Source organism: Amyelois transitella, chromosome 3 (assembly GCF_032362555.1).
Source record: "Amyelois transitella isolate CPQ chromosome 3, ilAmyTran1.1, whole genome shotgun sequence".
Lineage (NCBI taxonomy): Eukaryota > Metazoa > Arthropoda > Insecta > Lepidoptera > Pyralidae > Amyelois > Amyelois transitella.
In genome coordinates, this window is record NC_083506.1 from 8,694,491 (window position 1) to 8,721,123 (window position 26,633).

At 35.5% G+C, this 26,633-nt stretch overlaps 4 protein-coding genes across 5 annotated transcripts in view; 2 read left to right on the forward strand and 2 right to left on the reverse strand.

Annotated features, from left to right (window-relative positions):
• Positions 1–146: 146 nt before the first annotated feature.
• Positions 147–11,087, forward strand: LOC106140123 (uncharacterized). Its single transcript, XM_013341655.2, has 17 exons — positions 147–627; positions 1,224–1,385; positions 1,570–3,370; positions 3,677–3,869; positions 4,046–4,273; positions 4,354–4,878; positions 5,470–5,802; positions 5,888–6,040; positions 6,121–6,248; positions 6,321–6,839; positions 6,970–7,229; positions 7,334–7,449; positions 7,559–7,767; positions 7,884–8,094; positions 8,688–8,847; positions 9,763–9,947; positions 10,371–11,087. Exons 1-17 carry the CDS (start codon positions 495–497, stop codon positions 10,530–10,532), a joined length of 5,478 nt encoding a protein of 1,825 aa, XP_013197109.2. The 5' UTR covers positions 147–494; the 3' UTR covers positions 10,533–11,087.
• On the reverse strand, positions 11,077–13,784 carry LOC106140124 (mitochondrial ribonuclease P protein 1 homolog). The gene is made up of 5 exons (XM_013341656.2): positions 13,330–13,784; positions 12,573–12,793; positions 12,135–12,283; positions 11,688–12,054; positions 11,077–11,479 (listed from the first exon to the last, which is right to left on the reverse strand). The coding sequence occupies exons 1-5, from the start codon at positions 13,463–13,465 to the stop codon at positions 11,099–11,101; spliced, it is 1,254 nt and encodes a 417-aa protein (XP_013197110.2). The 5' UTR covers positions 13,466–13,784; the 3' UTR covers positions 11,077–11,098.
• Positions 13,785–14,261: 477 nt separating this feature from the next.
• LOC106140125 (peptidyl-prolyl cis-trans isomerase-like) lies at positions 14,262–15,109 on the forward strand. Its single transcript, XM_013341657.2, has one exon. It carries the CDS (start codon positions 14,429–14,431, stop codon positions 15,005–15,007), a length of 579 nt encoding a protein of 192 aa, XP_013197111.1. The 5' UTR covers positions 14,262–14,428; the 3' UTR covers positions 15,008–15,109.
• Positions 14,904–26,633, reverse strand: part of LOC106140126 (solute carrier organic anion transporter family member 5A1) — a 40,356-nt gene continuing 28,626 nt past the window's right edge. For both annotated transcript variants that reach the window (XM_060949582.1, XM_060949585.1), the window contains 10 exons: positions 23,836–23,943; positions 23,232–23,462; positions 22,492–22,656; positions 21,497–21,698; positions 20,303–20,475; positions 19,876–19,976; positions 19,403–19,539; positions 18,674–18,865; positions 18,228–18,379; positions 14,904–18,125 (listed from right to left, as the gene is read on the reverse strand). In XM_060949582.1, coding sequence (XP_060805565.1) covers positions 17,539–18,125; positions 18,228–18,379; positions 18,674–18,865; positions 19,403–19,539; positions 19,876–19,976; positions 20,303–20,475; positions 21,497–21,698; positions 22,492–22,656; positions 23,232–23,462; positions 23,836–23,943 — 2,048 coding nt within the window. In that variant the 3' untranslated portion in view covers positions 14,904–17,538. The remainder of the gene's footprint in view (positions 18,126–18,227; positions 18,380–18,673; positions 18,866–19,402; positions 19,540–19,875; positions 19,977–20,302; positions 20,476–21,496; positions 21,699–22,491; positions 22,657–23,231; positions 23,463–23,835; positions 23,944–26,633) is intronic.

Here is a 26,633-nt window from a genome sequence, read left to right on the forward strand (position 1 = left end):
ATATTTGAACGGTTCTATAAAAGGTTGTGGTAAGCCTCCAAATATACCTATCGACAGATACAATTGTTTATCGATTGCCTATCTTATGTCTTTGCTAGACATCACTACCATTGTTCATATTCGCACTCTATGGTTTCATTGCTTATTTGTTTTCATTCACTCATTCTTTCGTCGTGAGTCTATGCTCGCGTTGGTTTTGAAAAATAAGTGCCGCTTTTGAGAAATTGGAGATTCCTTTGATATAAACTCTCATAATTGACTTAAGATTTAGTGCCCAAAATACAAAGAATGTACATTTTGTTTATAAGTAATAATCAAACTGTTTCGTATTGCTATTGTTTTTGATAACGCGAAGCGGCGCGGTCGAAGTTGAGTTCAAAATGGCGGCAGGCGTGCTGCGCTAGATCGCGTCATTTATAGAAGTGGTGTATGTGTGTTAAAATGGCTAAAAATAGAGAACTTGCATTGAAGTAGTGCATAAATTGATATGCAAGATGTCAAATACAGTGATAACTAATTATACGGACTTAAATGGACCTTCTACAAAAGCGGACAGTTCTGTCGTTGTTATTGTAAACAAGGATGGATCGCTATCAGTTGATCAGAATTTACTTGGAACTCTTATGGGTAAGCTTCTTTCGTGGTTATGGTGTAGTGTTACCATCCATCCTTTTATCTTAAGACAATGGAAAACAAAATAATATGTACGGACCCAGTCTAATGCCTTAAAAATCAATTGTTCTGACATAATTTCTCACAAAACCCGTTTAAAAACTATTTGTTACTGTTTTATATGTTGAATCTAAATAAAATAATTCACATTTTTTAAATAACCCGTTCTTCGGTAGTTTAATGGAATAGTAAACAAAGTTGTTTTATAAACAATGTTTTGGCGCCAAAGCAGAAATGTTTGTTTGGGGTGACTTTTATCTTAGTTTTACTAGCTATCACCACGGGCTTAGTTCTTGTGAGAATTTTTGACAAAAGTAACTGTTTGACTTCAAATAATTAACTTTATTCATGCAAAATTTCATCAAAATCATTCCCGTGGTTTAATAGTAAAAGCATAACTTCTCATTTGCTGTCATACTAGTGTCTGTCTAAATTTATTTACACATATATAATATTATTATTTTGCAAAAAAATTTAAGCTTTTTATTGTTTAAAAGAAAAGACGGTCTTGATAACCTACCCCCTACAATTAAGTTCCTATATAATTCTAGGGACTGATGGAACACAAGCAGCTGGAATAAGTGTGGTCAGAGTTGGTCATGAAGGCAGACCAGATGATGCTACAGACTCTGAGACAGAAGATGATAAAGTACCTCATGTTACACTCTCAGTAGATAGTTATTATGATGAACCAAACAGCATTATTAAATATGGTATGTGCTAATAACAAATTATTACATGTTTATAAATATGCCCAAGTTTTCATAAAACTATACAAATTAAGCTGTGGTGCATAATAAAAGATATAATTCACTGAACTTGCTAATTTATTAGTTATCACAATTTAGTAAGCTCATAATTCACTCTAAAGTCATCAGTTTTTCTTCTATTTTGCAGATAGTGGGGCCGAAATGCTGCAATCTTTAAGAATTGAGACTAGAGAAAACAGCCTTGTTGGATTTCAAAATGATCACTGCTACACAACCCTTACATCACCAATTGAAGCATTGCCAAAAAGTAATGACAAATTTGCTGGATATGATGAACCACAAATTGAGATATCCCATACACCACCTCCAAAACCAGTTCCCAGTTCTAAAAAGATCACTATACTTGAGCAGCAAATCATTCCAAAAGGTAAAAAGATTCTCATCAATCCCACAGAGGCACCAATAATTTTAAAAGGAAATGATGTATTGAACAAGCCACTAACAGTATTGCCCAAAATTAAAAAATCTGGAGATAGTGGAAAGGTCTCAAATATTCATAAGAAATCTGAAGAAAGTGGTGAATCATCTTCATCAGTAAGTTCTTCAGGAGATAGTATTCCAGATAGAGACTCGGATTCTGATTACAAAGATACCAGAGATCGAACTGGTTCTTTGAAAGTTAAAAAGAGTAAATTAAAGCCCAGGATCTTAAAATCTACTACTCCCAAAATAAGCAAAGAACATAAGATAATCTCCAGACACAAGCCTAACAAAACTCTCCTAAAACGTGATATTAAAGAGAAAGTTCAATTAAAGATTGCTTCTGAAAAGAAACAACATGAAGTGGATTTGGAAAGCTTAATACCAAGTTCGGAAATATCCTTAGTTGTACCACCACCCACCCCTGAACTTAAAACAAGTTCTAAACAAACTCCAAAAGTTTCAAAAAGGGAAAAGAAGACACCTGCACATGTCACTGCTCTTTTATCTGACATGACTTCACTTTTCTCTACCCCTGATGTTATAAGGAGAGTTTCAACTGACAACAAGGGACCTACAAAACCCGAGAGGGAGGTTCCAGTTCCTTCCAGTGAAATTAAAAAAGTAGCTCCAAGTGTTACCCAAGAAGGAAATGAAGTAAGAGTTGTAGAAAGGATGCAGATAGATAATGAAGACAAACAGAAAATACTGTTGACACATAAAACTTATGCCAAACAAAAAGATAAAATTATTAACCCTGCAGAAAAAGTTAAAGCTTATGAACTTATACCACAACTAGATGATGCCAGTTTGGCACAAATACTCCAAGATACAACCAGTGTAGCAAATCAACCAGTTAAAGTTCAACCAAGCATAACTACCAGTAATGCTATGAATAGTCCTGGTTTGGCTGGTCCCTTGTCACCGACTTTGGATTTGCTTGGTGGTTTACAACCAGAGGAAGAAGGTTTAACAGAAGACTTATTAATGCATGTAGCACAGTTGGTGGAGAGTTCAGAAAACCTGCAGGAAGTTATTGACAAACAAGTTTTAGGGAAAGTTGATACAACACCTAAAACTGTCCAGTCACCATTTCAACATGCACAAACAACACCTAATGCTTTTGGCCAATCTTCACAAAAAGTAGTAAAGAATATTGCTGTCCGCAAGGATCCAATTGAGATAGTGCGGCGTGATGGACGAGTTATTACGTTGCCGCCTATAGAAGCGCCGGCAACAAGGTCTTCGAAGCGCAAGAGCCAGATGGAGACATCCAGCAATGTAGATATTCCAACACCAACACCAATTCCTGTCCCAGTTCCTGTGGCTGTAGTTCCAGATCCTCCTGTGATTTCAGCTTCCAAGCAATATATAAATAAGAAGCTTGCAACTAAAAAGCAGGAACAAGTGGTACAACAACAACAACAACCACCTCCAACTCCTCCATTTGTTGAAAAAATATCTGCTGAATCTCAAGAAAGTTGGAACTCTGAAGATGATCCTTACAGGTACTCATGACAATGTTCAAAAGAAAATATTAATTGTACAGCTATTATAAGGTTTATTTATATAAAAGCAAAAAACACTCACTCTCTGATTGCAATATTACAAAAACTGCTGAGCGAGAAAGAAAGAGATAAATGAAATTTGACATAAATGTAAATTGTAATGGGACGGGTGATGACTGCTTAGAAAGGTTTTTGGGAAATCTTAAGGGAATGAAATCCTTCGTTTTACGGGGGCAAGAACGCAGGTGCTCTCTAGTTTCTTATATTTGAAAAATAAATATTTTATTAGAATATATTTCTCCACAGGTTATGGTGTATTTGTAAACAACCACACAATAACCGTTTTATGATATGTTGTGATAGCTGTGAGGACTGGTTCCATGGTAAGTGTGTGAACATTACGAAAGCCATGGGTCAACAAATGGAAGAGCAAGGTATTGAATGGCGATGTCCGAATTGCATAAAGAAGACAAAACCATCCCCTAAAACACCTGCTAAAGTAAGTTTTGTACATTTTAATTACAATTTTGTACTTGTTTTATATATTTTTATATTATTTTCTTTCTTTTTGTACCCCGTAAGGGACAAGAACTGATTATATGTATGTTTGCTTTGCGATTTGTAATGCCTTCAGATTAAGACAGTAGTTATAAGTTCTTGTATTTTTAAATATAGGTATTAACACAAAAGAAAACTGAAGTTGAGGGAACTCCAACAACATCAAATGTTAATAAAACACCATCTTCTAAGACTGGGTGTATTGTGTGCAAGAAACATGCTCGTGTGAGTAGCATATATTGTAGCGATGCTTGCATACTGAAACATGCACAGGATTCTTTGACTAACCAGTCTCCTATCAAAGCAGATGTCAATAAAGGACAAGATAAGAAATCAGAATCAAGAGTAAGTAAAAGTTTTATATTTATGAAGCTTGTTGTTGGTAATATTTTATGAATTAGTAGCTACAACTGAATTGTTTTCAGGTCATTGTGTATGAACGTAAATCGGGAAGATTATTGGCTGGACCAAATGCGCCAACAGCTGAGAACTTAAAAGCATGGCTCCAGAAAAATCCAACGTTTGAGGTTGTGCGTCCAGGTACTCTAAGCACCATCAAACCTAATATTAATAAAAAGAAGTCTTTGTTGGATACAAATAAAATTCAAACTACACTTAACTTTGAGAGGATTCCTAAAAAAACAGATCAGCAGACACCTGCAAAGGCTCATCAATTAGAAATCAAGGATAAAACACCTAAAGTTCTCCCATCACCCAAGGAAGAAAAGTCATTCAAAATAACGCCTTCTCCGAGGGAAGAAAGACTCTCTAAGATAATGTCATCACCAAGAGAGGAAGTTAAAATTTTGCCTAAAACACCATCAACACCCAAATCTCAACACTCGCAATTGATTGAAACTCCAAAAGCGAGTACATCTTTTGCTAAAAGTACAAGTGAACCGCGGAAATTAGCTCGGACTACAAGTAGATCACAATCAACATATGAAAAGGTAAGTCTAAATGAGTCATTATCATACATTTTAAATCCAGGTTACCACTATTAAACCATAGTTGTAAATTATTATGAAGATATTCTAAAATTTAAGCAAACAATTATGACGTGATGACCATGATTATAACAGATTATTTTATCGTCAGAGATTAAAATTGCAGCTACATACATGTTTAATAAAAGGATATAACTTCACCCATGTGAATATTGGAGTTTTTTTTTTGTATGAATAATGTGTATTTGGTGTAGGCGGACGGACATCCATGTGCGCATGTAGGATTCACAAGTAATGTACTAGATTTTTTTTTACTTTGAAGTATTATAATTGTGCAAATTTGAGACGCACTTTGAGTTATATCTCTGTGAGTTTGAAATCCCTCTCCCGCCTCTATTATTACCAGTTTTATCACTGTTGTTGCTAATTTAAATTCTATACACATTGTTTCCTTGCTGTAGCGCTTGCGAGCCCATAAAGTTTAGTGGAAACTTTATTTCATAAACAATCCTTATATAATCACCATAACCTCGAATCTGTTTACACTTTGATTACTCATCAGCCTGTCGTATTTATGATAATTTTATGTTACAGGCCCCTGCAGTTTCGCCATCAACGTCGCGCAGGAAAGACACACACATAACTAAAAAGATGGAATCATCTGAACCAATACGGGAAAATGTTAGAAAAGCTCTCCAAGAACAAATGGTAGCACGAATGGCAGAACATGACGGACCTAAGTTTTCTGAAGACGAAATACTGCAGTTCGTTTACGACACGGAAGATGAATTGTACGAGTTGTTTAGCCGAGATGTGGGAATGAAGTACAAGGCCAAATATAGGTCACTAATGTTCAATATCAAGGATCGCAAAAATCTTTCATTGTGGCAGAAGATCTGCGATCATAGTATTACTCCGAAACAATTGGTCAGCAGTTTTTATTTAACATTATAAAGTGTAATTTTACTATTTAAGATAAATTATTATATGCAATTAAATTTTTTTTTTGTAGGTGCGACTATCACCAGAAGAATTGGCGAGTCAAGAATTGGCTGAATGGAGAGATCAAGAAGCTAAACATCAATTGGAGTTGATAAAAAAATCCGAAATTGATCTTTTGGCTGCCAGCAAGACATATGTTTTGAAGACACACAAAGGAGAAGAGGTAAAAAAGCATATAAATAATATTATGAAAACTTATTGTAATTGTGAAAACAGTATAAAATTTATATTTAAATTTTTCAGGTTATGGAAACAAAAGAATCAGTATCAACAGAACTGGATCCAAATGTACCAGTTGAAGATTTAGTTACAGCTCTGAATGACCAAACTGTCGGCGATGTTCCTCCTCCAGAAGACATTATCCCTGGAACGTAAGTAAATTGACTTGTATTTATTGTGAAATAACTGTATGTGTACGTTTTAAAACCTTTTTTATCTTTTAGTCCTGCAATTGAAAAGGAAAGTTCTGAAAAGAAACACAGTAGAAAAAAGCGAGGCCGTGACGATGGCAGTTCCGGTCACAGCAAAAAGAACAAGAAGGAGTCAAAACGCAGTTCTGAAAGACGAAAATCTAAATCGACAAGGAGAGAATCTGAAAAGGAAAGGGACACTCGCGATGAGAAATCAACGCGCCGATCAAGTAGGAGGTCAAGTAGAACGAAATCGGTGTCTAATAAGGAGACGTCTAGTACGGAACCCAAAGAAAAAGCTGATTCTAGAGAGCGCTCTAGGCATAGATCGCGATCGAGAACGAAAACCAAAAAGAGATCAAAATCGCGAGAATCTTCTAGGTCAGCGTCGAAAGGACGAGAGCGATCACGCTCGAGGAAGAGATCCACCTCAAGAGAAAGCCCTAAAAGAAGGCGAAGCTCGCGATCCAAACATTCTAGCAGTACAGAAGAAAAAGTTAAACAACACAGGTCTAGGTCCCAAGAAAATGTCTCTAGCAAGACTAAGAATGAGTAAGTTGTTCTTCTAAGATTCTGTAAATAAATAAGCCATGTGGGTCTGTTTCCATCACTAGAAAACTTTTTAATTCCACTTTAGCTGTACAATACTTTTGATTATAATACAAAAAATTATATTTTTCAGTTCTACAGATTCAGACTCAGTGGAGAGGCCAAAATCGGCAATGTTAAAAGAAGCCCATCCTGAGTATGATCCTCATGAACCGATGATAACTTCAGCATTTTCTGAAGAAGACTTGCGGAAGTCGAGGGAGGACGTATTTGAGGATAGCTATAAAAATGACATAAATGACTATGGTACTACAGACTATGATTCAGCAAAAACATTTTCGTTGAATACAAATATAATTATCCCTACACCAGTCAAACCAGATCGGATCTCAGGTAAAATTGTATATTTTATGAATTATACTAATATATTTTTTGTTGTATGTTTATGTTTGTTGTTTTACTGTTCTTGTTTAATTATTTATTATAATTATTTTCAGTGGAAGCAGAGAGTGACCAAGAGCCCAGCAGCACTGTCGAACATTCCTCTGCTATAATTTGGAATGGATGCATCAACATGGTTGACGTAGCACGGTTCTATGTCGCTGCTCACGAGGTTGGAATGGAATAATGTGTTTTCGGCGATATGATAATTATATAAATATTCTTTATTTTCAATATATACGCAAATTTTATGTGAAAACATATTTGTTTTGTTTGTCCAGGTTTCGGGAAGTGCTGCAGATTTAGAGGATGATTTAAGTACAGAATTAGATATAGTTGGAAGAATAAATCCCGACACAGTGTGGGACTATATCGGCAAAATGAAAAGGGCCAGCAACAAAGATATTGTTATATTAAAATTGCAAGCAGCCAATGATGAAGAGAAAATGCAATATATAGCTTTGTATAGCTATCTTAGTAGTCGTAATAGGTTGGTGAATTTTACAATAATAACAATATCTTTTTATTTCCCGATACATTTCTGGTATGGAGAGCGGATGTATGTTTGTATGTAAACAATAACACAATGCAAAATTTACATTTTAGATTGGGAGTCGTGAAGGTATCCAATACAACATCAGTCAAAGATTTTTACATAGTCCCCCTGTCAGCAAATACCACTTTGCCCCCTGTGCTTCTACCACTTGATGGACCTGGTCTTGGAGAAGTTAAAACCCACCTTCTGATTGCTATAGTCATTCGACAAAGAAAAAAACGAATGGCCCCTCACATTCCTAAAGATATAATTCCAGCAAAGGTTAGTTGATTTGAATTAAAAGAACTGTAAATAAAGGTGTACATACAGAATTCTAATTTATTTTATAAATGTAAGAAATAAAGACTGATTTCTCTAAGCATCAATAATATAAAGTTGAGTTTTATTTCATGTTTTGTTAGCGCGTTTCCTATCTTATGAACTTTCGGAACAACATTACCTATGTCAATACGACACTGCGCTTTGGCAAAGTCGGCTAATAGATCAATACTTTGATTCCCTGCTATTTTTCCGGATCAATTTATTATTTACCTGCATAGGTAAATAATAAATTGATCCGGAATTATCTTCACGTTTAATTGGTACCAGTTGAAAATGATTAGACCGAGAAATTCAAACTATGCTATCAGTTAACGACTAACAAGGTGCAAACGATGTCTAATTGACAATGTTTTCTTAGTGAGATCATTCCATATTGAGTCCCATAAATTAAAATGCAGGCTTTGAAAACCTCAAACGTTTCACCGTATGAAAAAGTGACCCGTATGGGTACGCAGACAATATGAAATATAAGGAACGCAAAAATATATTGGTTATTTACATAATATAATAAATAACAGTGAATGTTATCGCAGGTTGCGCGTGAGTCACGCAAGCGATCGTACACCCCGCCCGTGGTGGGCAAGAGTTCGTATACTCCACCGACGTCACCAAAGAGACGACCTTTGCCCTTGCCTACGTATACGTCGCCCGCGCTCTCTACTTCCGTCAAGGACAAAATCGCCGCTTCGTTAGGTAAGAAAGGGAATCCAGAAAACATGCATGAATATTTTGTCAGATTATTTATTTAAATCTATGTCTTAGATGTTTATCTATATATGTATTTATTATAAAACTAGCTGTGCTCGCGACTTCGCCCGCGTGGAATAGTTATTTTGGGCATCATTGAAGCCCTCGAGGAGGAATTAATTTTCCCCTTTTTTCACATTGTTCATTATTTTTTCGCTTCTAATAGTTGCAGCGTGATGATAAATAGCCTAAAGCCTTCCTCGATAATTGGTCTATTAAAAACAAAGAATTTTTCAATTCGAACCAGTAGTTCCTGAGATTAGCGCGTTCAAACAAACAAACAAACTCTTCAGCTTTATAATATTAGTAAAGATAGTTTAGAACTGGGCTTCCCTAACTGTGCGTCGCGACGCCCTGGGGCGAGCCCTGTTTTCAGAAACTATGTTCAGAACAGCAAGCACATCCATCGCTTTTGGAGCCAGCCAGTTAATAAATATCTCTTTCTATTTATAGTTATATAGTTGAGGGTCATCGAAAAAAAATGGCAAAGACCCAAGTGAGTCACAAGTTTGGGAAGCCTGGATATAGTAGCAGGTACCCGTAACCGTCGAGCTTGCATGGAGGGACGTATAAACGTGGATGAAGCGAAAGCAAAAGTGGATGCATAGATCGTGGTGGAAAGATGTAGTCTCTGTCTACACCTCCTTAAAAAAAGGCGTGATTTTATGTATGTATGTCGTTGAGTTGGTTTCTCGTTAAACAAGTTTCGAACTTACTTCGAGACCAAACTCAATCTGAGTAATTTGTCCCATATAGATTTATTTAGTTATGTGACGTAGAGGACACGATATATCAGTACCGATTATATTTGTTGATTTTTTGTTAAACTTCCGATAAATATTTTTCTTTTTTCTTATGAAGCATGTGCAGACGACGAAGAGGCCTATAGTCCTGGTTCATCTAGTAGTGGAGGCACTGTACCTCCCACGCCTGCCAATCCTCCCGGCAATACGCTACGATGCAAGATGGAGGAGCTAAACAGACAGATTGAGGAGCAAAAACAACAAATTATGAAGATGGCGCAAGCGGACTCCTCGGTTGGAGAGGTAACTTACAGTTTTTGTAACTTTTTAATTAATCTAACCTATTCACCATGGCGATCTGACTGTTCATCATTTTGTGATTGTGAGGTAGTTTAAAAAGGTCAGCAAATTGACTCCGGTTCCAAATTGTTTGTCATTTAGGTGAATTAAGAGTAAATTCTGTTATTTCTAGTGAAATATTCAAGAAGTTAGCAGTTTATTAAAGTTGTTGTGTGTTGTGTAAAAAACACAGTCAGTGAGACAGTTTTATGACATGATCTTAAACCTTAACCGGTTTATAATGAACTATGATGAAGATCTTTTGGATTTTTATTATTTTTTTATTGATATTAAATATTAACGATTATAATACCGTAAGGTTATTTAAATGTGTTTGTATTTTTTTTTATTTTTACAACGTTGTAGTTAAATAATCGTTAATTTCAGAATGAGGCTTATTCTCCGTCACGACCTATGACTCCACCAGCTGTGCCGCTTGCCGACATATCTCTTCCATCTAACCTGCAAGAGATTCTTGCCACAATCAAACAGAGATCAGAGAATGCAACTGCCGATGTGGATATGCGCACTTTGCCGTTGCCTCCCTGAGTGTTTTAATCTGAATCTGAATAGTATTTTGAATGATCTTTCATTAGGCACAAGTTTATTTTATTGTGCAATTTAATTACTGTGTAGAAGTATCTTCCTGAAGCATTTTATTAGGCAGTAGTGGTCTTAACAAGTGACTTGGAATATATTTTTACTTTGTGTACCTATTTGATTTATATAGGCTTTGCTGTTTATATTTATTAATATATGCATTATATGAGAAACAAATCAAAGTACTTGATGATACTGTCAAATTATGCAAGCATATAATACCTATGTGAATTAATGTGCAATAGTTCAGAGTTGAAAATAAAATTTATAGATCTTCTATTGTACTTTAAAAACGTGAAATTCAGTTTGACTAACGAAGATTCCCATGTCTATTGTACATAAATTAAACTTTAGAAAAATAAATCATTTAATGCACTGTACAAAAGATAATATTTAGTTTACTTAATTTTAATATATTTTTCTCATGGGAAATATACAATGAATGGGATGGATGAGTGAAAAATGTGTGGTATAATAAAATGAAATAAAGACATGTTTATCTTACGAGATGTTTTTTATATACTGTCATCATCATACAAAGATTTTCGAGATTTAGATTTCCTGTCTTTGAATGGAGCCAAAGGATTATGTTTCATTGGTCCAAGATTAGCATATTTTTTGAAGTTCTTGATCACCTCATTTTTCAATTCTGGATTTCTTAATTTCTTTTGCATGGCTAATATTTTTGTTTCCAATAATTTCCTTCTAGGGATATGTCGTAAAGCATATTCCCAATCACTAGTTAGTTTTAGGTCCAACAATATTGGAATCATATGGTTAATGTTTAAATTTTTTTTTGAGCCTGGGGCCCATTCTAAATATCTATCAAGTGGTAATTTAGCCATTTTTAGACCATCTTTTTTAGCTTTTGCTAACGATAATGGTTCATTGTTAATCTGAAACAAATAAATATAATAAGTAAATTCAAATACTCATTCCAAATTCATCCCAAATTTGGCACAAATATAAAATTGACCTTCAGAAGTGACATGGACTACTTTTTCTGAAATTTCCCATGGGTGCGAAGCCACACAAAAGCTAGTATATAATATAAAATCAACACACACCTATCATACACTCTAATGGATGAAAAAAGTTAATTACCTTATCCACCATACATCCAACAATGTAAATAGAGTCATAATCATATCCTGTGAACTCTTCCCGACAGTGAGGTGTAAGATAAACTAACTTTTCCTTAGGAAAAATGTCCAAGTAACTTTCAGTGTGAATATTCATAGGAAACCAAGGTTCATCAAGTGAAGGTATATTTCTTTTTAACTGTTCCATGAAACTTCCTTCTAAATTAACATTGCACAAATGTAAATCAAATGGATCCTTGTGTATTCTATTATCCCCAAAAACATATGTCATTTGTTTGGCAGCATTAAGAATTTCTCTATGTACCATATAGTTTTCATATGAACAGTCTACAATCAAGGGTCGTCCGTGTATCATAGCTTGCAATGCTCTGAAATAAAAGAAATTAAGTGATAAAATAATTAAAATTCAATCAGTATTATTATACTGTATTGCAATATTTTTATTTACTTATAATTATCAAAATTGTTGATGGATTGATCACGGATTCTTAGGAATAATGATCTATATTTAATGCCATATAACAGGTCATCTGGAAATTCTTTTGTTTCTTCAGGAGATGTAGTCTCTAGCTCTTTTTTTCTTGCTTCCTTTTTGGCCTGTAAAAAATATTTTTTGCATAAGATTTCTCACAAGAAATTCTTCCAGAACCTATAACAGTCATTATCATTATCCTAACATCCTTCAAATCATTAGTTAATGACTCCTGCAGTCTTATCACAGGAATCTTGCAAAGAAACCTAACCCAGTTTCAATCTAGATAATGCACATCCAGTTGCATGATCCTCAATGTTTTCTAAGGTTTTCTGTCACAGTAAGAATAATTAAACTTTTGTTTTACCATAGAAAATAAATTTGTACAATAGAGTACTAAAAATTTTCACTTACTTTAGTATTTTCCTTTGTTTTTTCAGTTTTCCAGAGATAAGTTAGATACTTTATTCTTTGATTACGGCTTTCTAATAACATCAAATGTTTCCAATGCTGATTCTTCAAAAAACTTGGCGCTAACCTGCCATCTTGCCGCATTACTTCAACTTCTAACATTAATATTCTGAGTTTCTTTTCAAGTTTGGGGTCTTTATTGCAAAGTTCATCAATAAGTTGATCTGTGAAATAAGTGATATTAAAGAATGTACAAATAAAGCATGCTTTCTTTGCCTTTATAATACAATTGCCTGTGACTTCATTCACCATAAAAGTTTGCTGAAAAATCTAGCTCTCTGTATTGCTCTTTAGAGGGTGAGGAACAACTTTTTTCCTACAAGTTTCTAAGTTAAAACCAGCCTAACACATAATACAGACAAATAGACTGAAATTCTAAAAATCACATGTTAGGCCAGTATGTGGTGAAGTTTTGGGCAGTTACTATGAAATTCAATTAGTATAACTAAGATTTACGAAATGAAGACCTTACAAGAGATAATAGTACACTGAAATATCGTATATAAATGAATGTAGTAAGGCTGATTAGAGAAATTATTTATTTTTCACTATTGTAAAATGCATCAATAATTTGTAGAAGACATATTTAACAGAATTTACTCTGGAAACAACCTCCTTTTTTAAATGAAATATAATCATACAAATTTCAATTAAAATGAAATTATAGGAATTAAAATCTTCTAATTAACAAGAAACTTACCTGTATCATCCTTTACTTTTATTGAATAAAATGTATGTTGGGTTATGCTAGCCGATTTAATTTTTACACCATTTGTATAAGCTTTCACACTCCGAGGGCTTTTTAATTGATTTATAAATGCCCTAACACAAAACATAGTAAAATTTTTTGGTTTATGGGCTAAATTTTTTTCTTTTAAATAAGCTTTCAGGTAAATCCCGGAAAAGCTTTTGTGAGGAGAATAAATTATATTCCAGTGTAATATAAATGATATTAATATTATTAATAATGTACTTCAGCCGTTAACTAAAATCCTAACTTAATTTTTTAAGGTTATTTTTATTCATAAACTTTATTTTGGCCGATGTCAATTACAAAAACTGCATGACATGATAGAAATAGGCCTTGAAAAGGAATAGGTACAGTCTAATCGACTTGTCTAGTGTGCCGTCGACTTCGTTCGTTCTGGCCGACCAAAACCAGTGCAGGGTGCGGCTGCCAGGCTGACTAGCGACCACGACCAACGACTGATTTGGCAATGTTGCCAGGCGTACAATTACACACTTAGCTATACATAGTAATAGTTTTGTTGAATTTGAATATTGTTTCTATATTCGTATTTTGTCGTGTGCATTTTTCGTATCCCAACTACGAAAATAAGTTTTTTCGTTACCGATTCACAGTCAAGCCTCTGAACCTACTTTTGCGGTTTAAGAGAAGAAAGACAGGAATTTTAAGAAAGATGCAAAGGTCACAATCCCTGCTATAGATGCAAAAGTAAGTTTGATTGTTTGTTGCTTCTTCACAGTTAGACCAGTGAATTAACTCATAAAATTTTGCATACATAATATACTGAAGACTGTAATCTACAAGGTAGGTTGTATTTATACTCCAATCCATGAAATCTTTTTTTATAATCCATGACAGTGGCAGAAAAAAAGGAATTTAAAATAACATTTGACATTTGGATTATCAGTGTCATTAGTAAAACAAGCAAGATTGAGGTTATATTACGAAAAGAAAGCAATAAGCAATACCTACGTGCCGAGTGGCTGGATTGTAATTTATTTGCGATTTTGTCTATAAAAGATTGCGGTGGTATTGTCAAGATTTCGTCAGAATGGCTTTGGCAGCTTTAATACGAAGCACTGTAGTTAATAGCGCACTTTACTCAGCAGCTACTCTTCGTTTTGCTTCAACTCAACCAGATAAGAAAGTATTTCTCGATGTTACAGCTGATGGAGATTCTTTAGGCCGTGTCGTTATAAAACTTCATGCAGATATTGTACCTAAAACTGCAGAAAACTTCAGAGCTCTGTGTACCGGAGAGAAGGGATTTGGCTATAAAGGCTCAGTATTTCATAGAATAATTCCTGATTTTATGTGTCAAGGTGGAGACTTTACTAACCACAATGGCACTGGTGGAAAATCCATCTATGGCCGTATGTTCCCCGACGAGAACTTCAAACTGAAACACACTGGAGCTGGAATTTTGTCCATGGCCAATGCAGGACCTAATACCAATGGCTCTCAATTTTTTATTACCACAACACCAACTCCATGGCTTGACAAAAAACATGTGGTTTTTGGAGAAGTTGTTGAGGGTATGGATGTTGTAAAAAAAATGGAGAGTTTTGGCACCAAAAGTGGCCGGCCATCCAAGAAGGTTATGATTAAAGAATGTGGTGAGTTGGAATGAATATTTGTTTATTGTAGTAACCAATTAATCTGTACTATACATTAGTTAAGCACAAATGTAAATGTTTGTTAGTTGTGAATAGATACTATTTGTAAAATAATATGTCGGTCTTTCATTCAACATTCTTTAGCATCTAAAGATTATAATAGTTTTTGTAATACATTACTGTATCTTCTTGTATTTAACGCTGTAGTTAGTAGGTAGATATATTACATAGTAATATCCTAATCCTTATCCTATCCCAACATATTATTTAAGTGAGATTCTAACCATTTATTGTTTATCTATTTATTTCCTTGAAATTTAATATAATAACCATACATACATACTTATTACCATGGTAAGGTCTTCTCTGTACCAAGAAAAACATGAAATATTTATTGAATAAATAAATGAAATCTTTATTTGTAATTTGTACAAGTACAACAAGCTCCATTCTTTATTCTCAGGTGTCCTTGATATTGATCAAGCTTTGGAAAGTGTTCAGTGAATTCCTAGAGTTATAAAATGTACCTTACAAAATTAAAATAAAAAAGGTTTTAAAATATGTATGCAATTTTTATTAATCACTAAATGCAACAAATTAGTTTAGGGGAGTTGTTATTATCAAACACCTTTGTTTGACAAAACAACTTATTTGAATACAGCTAAGTCAGTATCAAGTCTTAAGAACTATTGTAATAAGGCAATTTTTAGATAAAACATTTTCTTTTATATCAAACTATTTCTCTCTTAACAAATATAATTATGACAAATTTACATTTTTGACATGAATTTGTCTTTTTTGTTTAAAATCCAAGATAAATATATTGCTTTAAAACTCACTTTTATACTAAAATAATATTCCGGAGCATCTCTCGCAAAAGTTTTTAAGTTGACAGAGATAAGCATGTGTCATTACACAATACTCATACTGTGAAGGGTGGTCTATGATAATAATTGAGTTGTTACTTGATATAGCAGCCTAAGAATTGACAAAGGTACACATACACTATTCAGATTAGGTTAGGGTTCTCTGGTTATTTATCATTATAATAATAATACATACAATGAGCTCTTCTTTAAAAACAAAAGAATTATGAAAACAAGATTATAAGTTATATTAGAACTCAAATTCATATAATTTTTTATTTACCTATTGCTGGAATTGGTCCCAGCAATTTGTTGACTTGCAAAAGATCATCCGAAATAGTGGGATATTTCAATATTTTTAGAAACTGTGTTACAAAAATAAAATCTATTATAAATTCGAAACTACTCAAAAAGAGGAAATCTATGCTTTTGTAATAAATGAAAATCTAAAATATTAATGAAATGTGAAACATATGACAAGGTAAATACTTATTTAAAACAATGTAAAGAACAAATATCTAAGCAGTACAGATTTGCAATAAACATTTCAGTAAAAAAAACCATTGCTGAGATCATAAACATTAGGACGAAATTACCTTAACACCACGAAGTTTGGTGGACTTGTGCAATAGAAAATAAATTGCCATTAGTGCTATGAGGAATGTTATTGCTAACTATAATTTACAATCTCTATTAACATCTAATTAAGAGTGGAAAGCAAGGGCGAGTGTGTCTAACAGCAATTGAACAAAATGATTATTTGTGCATTTTGGTTTATTAAGGTGTTTGTACTACCTGGTTAGTATAACGCATATGTATAAAAATATATTTTGTGGCACCATAAGGGCTTTTTCGTCTGTATTTACTGATTAAAGTATCATTAATTTTGTAGCTAAACTATATAAACATCCTACAGTCTAACAATGCTGATATTGAACATTTTTTAACGAATCAATTGGAACCCTATTTCAATAATGATAAGCAGGGATGAACTAGTATAAATTTTAGTATGACTGTGTGGTAGTGTTGACAGCATTAATCTTAGATATTATAATAGCTATGATATATTCTGATTCAGTGATTATCTTTACTTTGCCAAACATCTGTAATAAATGCTTTTCAATTTATCAGATTCATAAAACTGTAACTAACATTTTAAAATATGTGATGTATGTATTCACTAAGATATGAGACATAAAATTTTAAAAATTCAAATAAACAGCCATATTTAGTTTTCAGTGATAATGTTTCACCATCATCATCATTATTGCTTATTTTGTATATTAAATCCTCTAAAATGTAATTACGCATCTGGCAATTTGCTATTAAGTACATATAAAAACCAACAAAGGACTAAAAAAATTTATATATATTTGAAAATTTCGAGTTTTCAAAAGGTGAAATAACTAAATAAAAAAAAAACAACCAAAAAATCAAATTCAAGTGCACCACATTGGGGAAAACAAGTCACTGGAGCAATTAAAGAATTTCTCGATAAGTTTACCAATTGACATTTTTGCATGTTCCAATCAACACTTTGATCGCATAAAGCGAAAAGTTTTCATTCAGTAAGCATCGACTACTCTAGGGATATGATTTAAAATCACTCATTTATCTATATCGAGAACGCGGGTTCTATCGATAATTATTAATTAGACTATACACTGATCCCGGTCGGTTCAGAGATCGGGGCGCGCGAGGTGGTCGGCGCTGCGGCCCTTGTGCAGCTGCAGCGCCAGCTCGGGCTCCAGCGTGAGGTGGTGCGACGACGTGCGCTTGTGCTTGCCGCCCGCCGGCTTGAGGTCGCGCGAGCCCGTGCGCCGGTGCCGCAGCGCGCCGCCCTCGATCAGCCGCTTGCTCTCCTCGTCGCACTTGGTCAGCGGCAGCACCGTGAGGTCGAGGCTCTCCATGCTCTTGAGCGCCAGCTGCTTGAGCTGCTCGAGGCTGAGGTCGCGCGAGCCGCTGCGCGAGTGCTGCGAGTGCTGCGCGGGCCGCGGCCCGGGCTCGTCCTGCGCGTGCTGGCGCGCGCGCGGCTCCAGCTGGATGGTCTTGGAGTCGTTGCGCAGGTGCCGCGAGGCGACCAGCACCCGCGAATTCTTGCCACGGCTCTGCGAATCTTGAGAGTACTGGGAGTCCGTGCGCTGCAGTTTGGGCTTGTACGGGTCGATGCCGGATTCCATGGGTGTTGTGATGGCGGAGCTAGGGCCCGACGTTACACCCGACCTGAACCCGCTCGCGTTGTCCGTTGATGGCAGCTCTTCGAACACTATGATAGCAAAATTATACCATTTGTAATATTACTTTGTTACAAACAAAACATGATGCACGTGAAACAATAAAATAGAGGTAGAAGAGGAAATGTTCTCACATTTATCTAAACTGATGATGGAGCCGGCGATGTCCTTGCTGGGGTCGAGCGGCGCGGCGTTGTCGAGATGCTTGCGGCGGCGCACGAGCCACCAGTCCGCCAGGAAGATGCCCAGCGCAACGATCTTTATGCCGCCGCACAGGCCCACATATCTGAAATGTAAAAGTCAATTGTTCATCGCGCTCTATTTTGTTTTATTAATGTTTTCACTAAATGGAAGTCTTGATGAATCTTAATCTTTATGGTGTGTCTGGTCTTTTATTTCAATAGTTTTGATAATTTCAGTTTCAGGAAGAAAAGTAGCTGTTATCTTTGAACCGAATTTGATCTAAGAATTTTTGAGTCGATTTCTTCAAAACGGAATAAATAAAAATCAAAAATAGCCAATAAAGGCTTCATTAATTGACGACATACAAATTTATTCATAATAAGTATTGATATGAGACCTGTATCGGAACTGCTCGATGTCATACAACAGACAGCGGCCGCCCTTCTCGCCGCTGCAGGACTGCTTCCACAGCAGACACGTGGAGTCGATGAGGTTGCCGAACACGATGGGCGCCGGGATGTAGCCGAACAGTCGGAAGATCACGAACTGCATGCCCAGCGCGAACGAACGCTCCTCTTCACTCACGGATCTGTTATTGATCATGAAATTCGTTAATGAAGCATGTTATTACATAATCTTACTTAGCTCTTAGTACCTTCATTTCTTTGTATAGTAAAGAAAAGAAATTAAAATCTAAGAAAAAAGTTGTATGACATGTTACTACCGCCTAACGGTGACTGAAAACATTGCGAGGAAACCTTCATATTCAGGTAACTGGATGTGAAAACATCATCCTATACACGTGTGTACAAATGGGAGTTGCTTCGTGTTAAAACCTGACTTACCCAGTACAGGATCATAGGACCTCTGCCTCCTCTCCAGAGAGGCGAGGACGCACCGGCACTAACGTGATAAGGAAGAAGTAAACGATTTGTATCTTAAAGAAAAAGAGATGGTTTCAACTTTTGCTTTCCAGAAAAAGCAGCTTTAGTTTGTCCTCGTATAACTAATAATATTCATATAAAATATCATTGAAATCAGTCCAGTTAGGTAAGCGTTAGCGTAACATACAGATAGACTTTGGCATAAATATTGATAATTATAGACAGTTGGGTGCTGTATGTACCTGAGTACGATCATGAGCAGCGGCATCTGAGTGACGGCCACCACGAAGGTCATGAAGAACAGCAGCACCAGGAACGGGAAGATGGTGGTGCACGGTGGGTTGCACGCGCCTGCCGTCGCCACCGGCACCACGGTCACCTGCAATACCAAAACATTATTTATTTTCGTATCTAGATATTAATCAAGATTAAATATTTTTCTCACTAAAGTATCAAGCGTAGTCGCTTTTTAATGTTATGGTCCCAAGATAACTTACAATAATTTTGTTTCTGAACCTGCATATAAACTGAAAAAACATATTTTATTTGGGTATGGGTATCGATGAAGAAATTCTACAAATATTATAAATGCGAAAGTTTCAATAAATATATGCGTGTCTGTTACCTTCTTTCAAGCTTACAACTTATAGCTTAGACATTGGAATATCATAATAAGTGAAGTCGCGAGCAACAGCTAGTGTTTAAATAAGTGTACCTCGCTGCTGTAGTCGTGCGCGGCGCCGGCCGTGAGCGCGGAGGCGGACGCGCCGCTCAGCACCGCGCCCAGCGACATGTCGCGGCTGTTCTCATGCACGCCTGCGAAGGAAACGTATCGATTGTAAGTCTTAATGTCTTCAACCATTGTGATTTATGTAATTTTTCGAAAACTAACAGCTTAAAATAAGTTAAACTTTACAACTTGGCCATGACGAGACAATCATTCACAAAATAGCCTCCTGGTTTATTTTGTATCCAATAGCAAAAGTACCAGTAGGGTAGATTATTCACTAAAATTGCGAATAAAACCTATGCTAACATAAATAGAAAAAAATAATTCACAACCAAGGTTACAACTGGTTCTAGTAAGAAGGAACGACTAGTTCAATCGAGACAGTAGACGTCAGTCAGCAGTATACACTCACAGGCGCAGTTAGTGAAGTTGGCCCTGGAGGAGGAGAAGGCCGCGCAGCCGGCGTGGCACGGGGAGAAGTAGGTGAGGCCGTTGTTCCCGCACACCGGCTCCATGTCCGTCTCGGTACAAAGACAGTTGAAGTTGCACGCCGCAGTCAGATTGACCTTGAACGGCTCCACGTTGCTGTCGGGTTCAAACATTTCACAATAAAAAAATCATTTGTGTAAGTTACCCTATCAAATCAAAACTTGATACGAGTATAAATGATTTCATTTGATAAAGGTATGTTAATACCAATATATAATGTTGGTAAAATTGCACCACCACAAGTATATAACTTGTGGTGGTGCAATTTTGGGTCAATGAATATATATTATACCTACGTATGCAAAAAATATATTTACATTTTCAAAACTATACTCACACCAAGTACAAAAGAAACAACTAAATCAAATTCAAAATAATTGCCATTTGAAAGTTTAGAATAAATTTTATTGTGTGTACACCTTTGTAATTTATATATATTTATTTATCAGTTTAGATTAATCATTAAATTAAATTGTGCTTGTGGTACATATGTAACTTGCAAAAATATTTGTACTGTTATAGGAACAAATCACACGAAAACTGAATTAATATTTCGTGCTCTAAATGTCATTTACGCAATATTATAGGGATATCCGGCTCTCAAAGTTTGATGTAATCAGTCTGAATTGAGCAAGCAAAAATGGAATAGAATTATCAAACAGCGGAACAAATTTTTGCATGCGGTCATGGTAGCGAAACCGCGAATGCACTTCGATAAGAGCGTAGTAACATTCAAAGTTTTTAATTTGCAAATATTTGGATACCAATTTTTTGATTGTATTTGAAATTGAATACAAATAGCAGATGAACAAATTTTATTTTCGTCTAAATATTTTCTACTTTGTAGTATACAATTTGGCGCACCCAGCCTCCTGAAAGATGATGTATCCTGGACTAACGTCAGGATATTTAATAATATACAATTTTAAATAATCCGAATAATAGGCAGTTTTTATATGTGACTGCAAATTTCAAAACATTTAATGGGAGTGTTAAGGAGGGAAGGGTCTCATCCCGTAAGAGAGTTGGGTTTCTATTGAAATATTTTGCACAATACTTCTAAACGCGTGATTTCTAGCCCGCATTAAAAGATGGAATTATAAAAAATCTTACTCACCTATTATTAGTGTAAGGTATGGTCGTCCCGGCCATTTTGATGTTATCACAGCCGAGGAAGAACAGCAAAGCATAGCAGGACAAGCAGATTGTGTTAGAGATGAGGACGAACTGTACGGCGCCTTTCGGCCGCAGTTCCAGCCTCTTGAGCAAACACCCGCCCATGAATATCCCGATACACGCGCCCGGGATTGCTATGGAACCTGGTGACAACAAGTAATCTCTTTCAGCCCCCGTAGCATGGCGCGCGCAACGCTGCTTTTATCTCCCGAAAAACTATCGCTGTTTCGCTTTTTATTATGACGTGAAAAGGGACAGTGATAGTTTTTCGCGGGGCAGGTCTTTATCTATCTATAAAATAACATAAAGACGACATTGACATAGCTGTACTACAAAACAACGATTCCTCGTTTAACCGTTTTTGTTGTTCGTACCATTTCAGTTCAATCGGTCAGCTGCAAAGCTTCAAGAATTATTTGACATTGAAATGAAGCTATTGCTGAACCTTTTTTCCGGTCTTCATTTCTGTTACAAATTACATAAAAATCGATTAAACGCCTGACCTAACCCTGAAAGCTTAGCAAACAAATAAAAATTACTGTAGGTCATGGATTCATCCTTCTATGTTTAATATTTACTGTATCAGCCATTGATGTTCTTCTTTGTTAAGAAAAATATCATCCGGATACAAAAACTAACACACGCGATGATCATTTAAATGCTTAAATAAAGTACGGATTTTCTTCATTGGCCTTCATCGCGTTCATAATTTCCGTAATGGCAAGATATTTTTGTATATTTCGTCCTTGCCAATTCTTGCAAAGTCTTGAGGTTCATCAAAGACTTGAGTTGGATAAAATGTAGCTGTCGTAGACCAACGACGAACAAAGTGGAGAAGAACTTGCATGGTCTTTTCATAATAGTTTTGTCTTATAATTAATCCTTTCGCACAATTTCCACACAATCATCTAGGAGTTAGTAGTTTAAAAAAATTACCGGTAAAAACGCTAGCTTGACTCTTGCCCAAGCTGAACTGCGTCTCGAGATATTTTGGCAGGAACACCACGAAACCAGACACGATCATCAGCTCCATGCACGCGCCGAGGCACGTCACCACGTACACGGGGTTCTTCAGGAGTCGCCACATTGAAACCGGTATATCTAAACAGAAGATCAAAAAGAGATTATTTTTTAAAATATTAATGAAAAATACAAATCAAATATTTATTACGCGATTATAACCAAGTTGGCAACCTTTGAGTGATTTGACTCTTATTTTGAAAATACCTATCTTACCATCACACACCATGTAATGCGCAAATTACAAAAGATCCCAACGACATACACTACACTTTTAGTATAAAGAATCCAATTTTGTGAGTTTACAGACATTTCAATTAATAAAAATGATTTTAATTAATATTGATGACTAAACTTTTCTAGTATATAAATACTAAGAGCTAAAACATTTCTTTTAATACAAATAATTTTTAAAGTATATTTATGAATAAAAATGCTGATTGACAGAGAGATATAGAAGGAACTTCTTGTTGACATACACTTCAGAAAAAAAAGGTTATAAAACGTCAAACTTGCGAAAATTTGGTTCCTAACATAAAATATAAGTAAATGCTTAGAATTCAAGGAAAACTTGGCGATATCACATTCAGGAGATAAGTTATATACAAGTTTGTTTATGCATGCAGTTGGGTCAGCCAAAGAGGTCGAGGCCTAACCTTTAATATCTTTTCCATAGCCAGTATCCTTGATATCAGACTGCGGTTTCTGCGGTTTGGCGGAGCCGCTGCCGCTTGCAGCAGCCGCTTTTTCAACTAATCGAATCTTCTCCTTCTCCCGGACGAGAACTTTCGGGAACGAGAAGAATGGTATGGCCACCAGAATGAGGAGCAGCCCACATAGCAGGAACCCGCCCCACCACATGCCTACCCATCGATGATCCGCTGGCCCTGAAATGCAATCAATCAATTATTATACGTATTTTGACGAAGGTTGTTTACTTATCCGGATAATTAAAGCGATGTTTGGCTTGAATAATGTGCTGTCACAGTGAGGAAAGGTCAGTGAAGAAAAGTTCACACTGACGTGTCAAGGTGAACGGTCTATAAACACTTAAAAAATGCGGATACTTTATTTCTTCAACTATATTTTTGTCGCAATGATAGGCACATAAGATAGTAAAATAAGATTTTGAATTAGCTTTTTCTTGTAATTTGTAAACGGGGGGCAGATAAATTTCACTTTTATCGTGTTAAAATGCATGATCAGCTTTCTTTAAAATTGTACGTGAAATCAGAAAACAGCAAAATAAACATTCCTTACCGATGGCTATATTTGCGCCAGAAATGGAGTCCATGTGAAATGTCAGCAGATAAGCGCCCAGCAAGAATCCGAGCACTGGACCGAAGGCCGCCATACTGTACATGCATCCTAAAACAACACAACACAATTAACATATAAGTAAAAGGTAAAAAAAATAGGAAGGGTGAGTGCGTGTGGAAAACCGATGGCTGTAGCTCCCTATGGAAATAACATCAATCATTCTGTCATGTACATGTGCTATTTACAAAACAATGATTAATTAACCTATAATTAATTCAACTGTTCCGCTGTCGTTTACCTCCGTAGTCTAACGGTTTAAGTTTCTTTGTATAGTGGTATTAGGTCGTGGATTCGAAACCTACATAAGGTTGTTTCCGGATTTTAGTTAGAAAGGAGAACAGGTATTTTTAATTCAGGAGACATTTAATATAATACGTTGTATACCACTCAGTAAGATGGAAAGACAGACTTAATATATATTTTACCAAGTTCTAATTATTATTCATAGAAAAATTCAATGTTCTTTAAGTTTATTGTTAAAGGCACTCAAGAACGTGCTTCTCCAAAGTCCATAAATCTCCTATTACTAAATTGGAAGCCGTAAACTTACAAAAATAAAGTAAAAAGCGCTTTAAATGGTTAATCTGGCCATTAGCTGTAATTCAATTCCGTGTAGTATAATTACTTTTTTAATTTAATTATTCAAGACGCGGTCGAAGTAGTACCTTGTGTTGACTGCGTTGGGTAAGTGGGTAATAAAATTAAGATGTTATAAGCTAGAACAAACTGTTCCATTTAAAGTAGGTAACTTACATGATTTTGCATTGATTAATATTCCTATTAGAACTACACAAATTAAATATACCAACATAAAATGTACGATAACTGTTGTTAGCTTTTGCCAACGGGTTATCAAAGTTCTTTGAATTCTGAACAGAATTTAAGTACCTATTTGAAAATTATGTCAAAAGTATGTACTATCATTGCAAGTTAAAATACGATCAGTTTAAACGACCCCGTTATCCAATCGCATGCTCATAAACAAGAATCTATATATTCTATAAATATATAGATAGATAGGCTATAAATTCGTTTAGCGTGTGCAGTTGAGCAAAGTTTGACATCTGAAACCCATAGCAGTGCCGGGCTGCATGCAGTAACAGCAACTTGGTTGCAGACTGCAGAATGAAACTAGGTCACCGTTGTTTTGTGCGGTCGCAAATGGCCCGGATTTCGCGGTTGTATCAATGAGTAACTACTATTGCTACCAGCCGCTGCTTGGGTCCCCTTGCGTGATAATGACAAACATTTTTCAGCGCAACATTAAGTTTCGTTAATTAGTTATTGTTCTTGAACTTCAACCGACATCGAAGGTTGAATGCAAATATAAGCTAGGCTATTTAAGTAGATTGATATTCAAGCGGTTGATTAACTTAAGCAATTTTCTAATGAAATCATATAGCGAAACAAGCGTTATTGCTAAAAACAAAATTTTAAAAAAATTTAAGAATGTAAAACAAAGTGAGATTTAAGATACAGGTTTTATGAGTATTTAAAAAAAAAACATATTCTACTCAAATATGGGGCAGAAAGAAAGCAAATGAAGGAAGTATTTTCTGAGTGTACTTGTCTGAAGGCGACCAAAAGCAGCTCTCGACTCCACATCGTATCTGAAGAGGCTTCTCGCATAAGTAGGCCTTATTAAAATGTCTATTATTGAGCAACACGACATAAAGAATGATTAATAATGTGGCTGCTACTAATTAATTTTGCTGCTAGATTATAAGAATAAGTTTTAAAAATTTCGTGTTGCAAGAGAGATTACAAAGTTAGCTAACACTGCCAAACTGCCAACCGCGTACAACTCAATCAAGATTTTGTAACATGATTGCGGCGCATCGCTGCGTTCATCAATGGAATAGACCCAAGCGATTAAACAGTTCTTTCACAGATTTTATTGTTAGTTGATAAAGCCAAAACATCGATGAAGGTTTCAAATTTATTTGAAATAGGTAGGTTAACATAAAAGCCCCAATGAGGCCTTGTTTTGGCCGCTCGTTTAGAGAATTCAAGTTTTAGGACTTCTTGCCCCTAATAGTTTGGCTGTTCATTACTGTAACTGTACCTATTCACTCTTTCGTTGTTATAAGTTTATGTAATTTCCATCAAAAGTTGATAAACTAAATATTAGCAAAGAAAATTCAACCCGACAAGACATTTATATCAGTACAGACACGGAACATCTGGCACCTGCTTCTTATACCAACCACAAAGTACCTTCCTAAAACAGCTGCTACGTTAGGAAATCGATATTAAGGACAAATAGATATAATTAGCGGTGAATAACCAAGGTCATTTACCGCTATCGTTTCGAATCCCGGCCAGGGCATGATGAGAAAGAACTTTTTCTGATTGGCCTGGGTCTTGGATGTTTATCTATATAAGTATCACTACATAGTATAAAACAAAGTCGCTATTTTAGTATGTTTGTCTGTATGCTTAAATCTTTAAAATTACGCAACGGATTTTGATGCGGTTTTTTGTAACAGGTAGAGTGACTCAAGAGGAAGGTTTTTATGTATAATAACAAAATTTTGCACCCGTGCGAAGCCGGGGCGGGTCGCTAGTTTATTATAAAATAAAGTATTGTTGGGTTAGTATCTCGTAACAGAAGTTTCGAACTTACTTCGAGGCTAACTCAATCTGTGTAATTTGTCCCGTATATATTTAAATATATATTTACTAATTATGATGAAAAAATGTAGTTTTAGAAACTCAGAACAAACTCGAAGAAAAGT

What these genes read in the sequence shown, in the direction of transcription:
- LOC106140123 (XM_013341655.2), top strand. Translation starts at nt 495, where the DNA reads ATGTCAAATACAGTGATAACTAATTATACGGACTTAAATGGACCTTCT. An exon ending in ATAAGAAATCAGAATCAAGA is followed by an intron (nt 4,274 to 4,353) that starts GTAAGTAAAAGT and finishes AATTGTTTTCAG; the next exon opens with GTCATTGTGTATGAACGTAA. An exon ending in TCTATGTCGCTGCTCACGAG is followed by an intron (nt 7,450 to 7,558) that starts GTTGGAATGGAA and finishes TTGTTTGTCCAG; the next exon opens with GTTTCGGGAAGTGCTGCAGA.
- LOC106140124 (XM_013341656.2), bottom strand. Translation starts at nt 13,465, where the DNA reads ATGTTTTGTGTTAGGGCATTTATAAATCAATTAAAAAGCCCTCGGAGT. An exon ending in AAAAGTAAAGGATGATACAG is followed by an intron (nt 12,794 to 13,329) that starts GTAAGTTTCTTG and finishes CTTATTTCACAG; the next exon opens with ATCAACTTATTGATGAACTT. An exon ending in AAACAAAGGAAAATACTAAA is followed by an intron (nt 12,284 to 12,572) that starts GTAAGTGAAAAT and finishes TATTTTTTACAG; the next exon opens with GCCAAAAAGGAAGCAAGAAA.
- LOC106140125 (XM_013341657.2), top strand. Translation starts at nt 14,429, where the DNA reads ATGGCTTTGGCAGCTTTAATACGAAGCACTGTAGTTAATAGCGCACTT.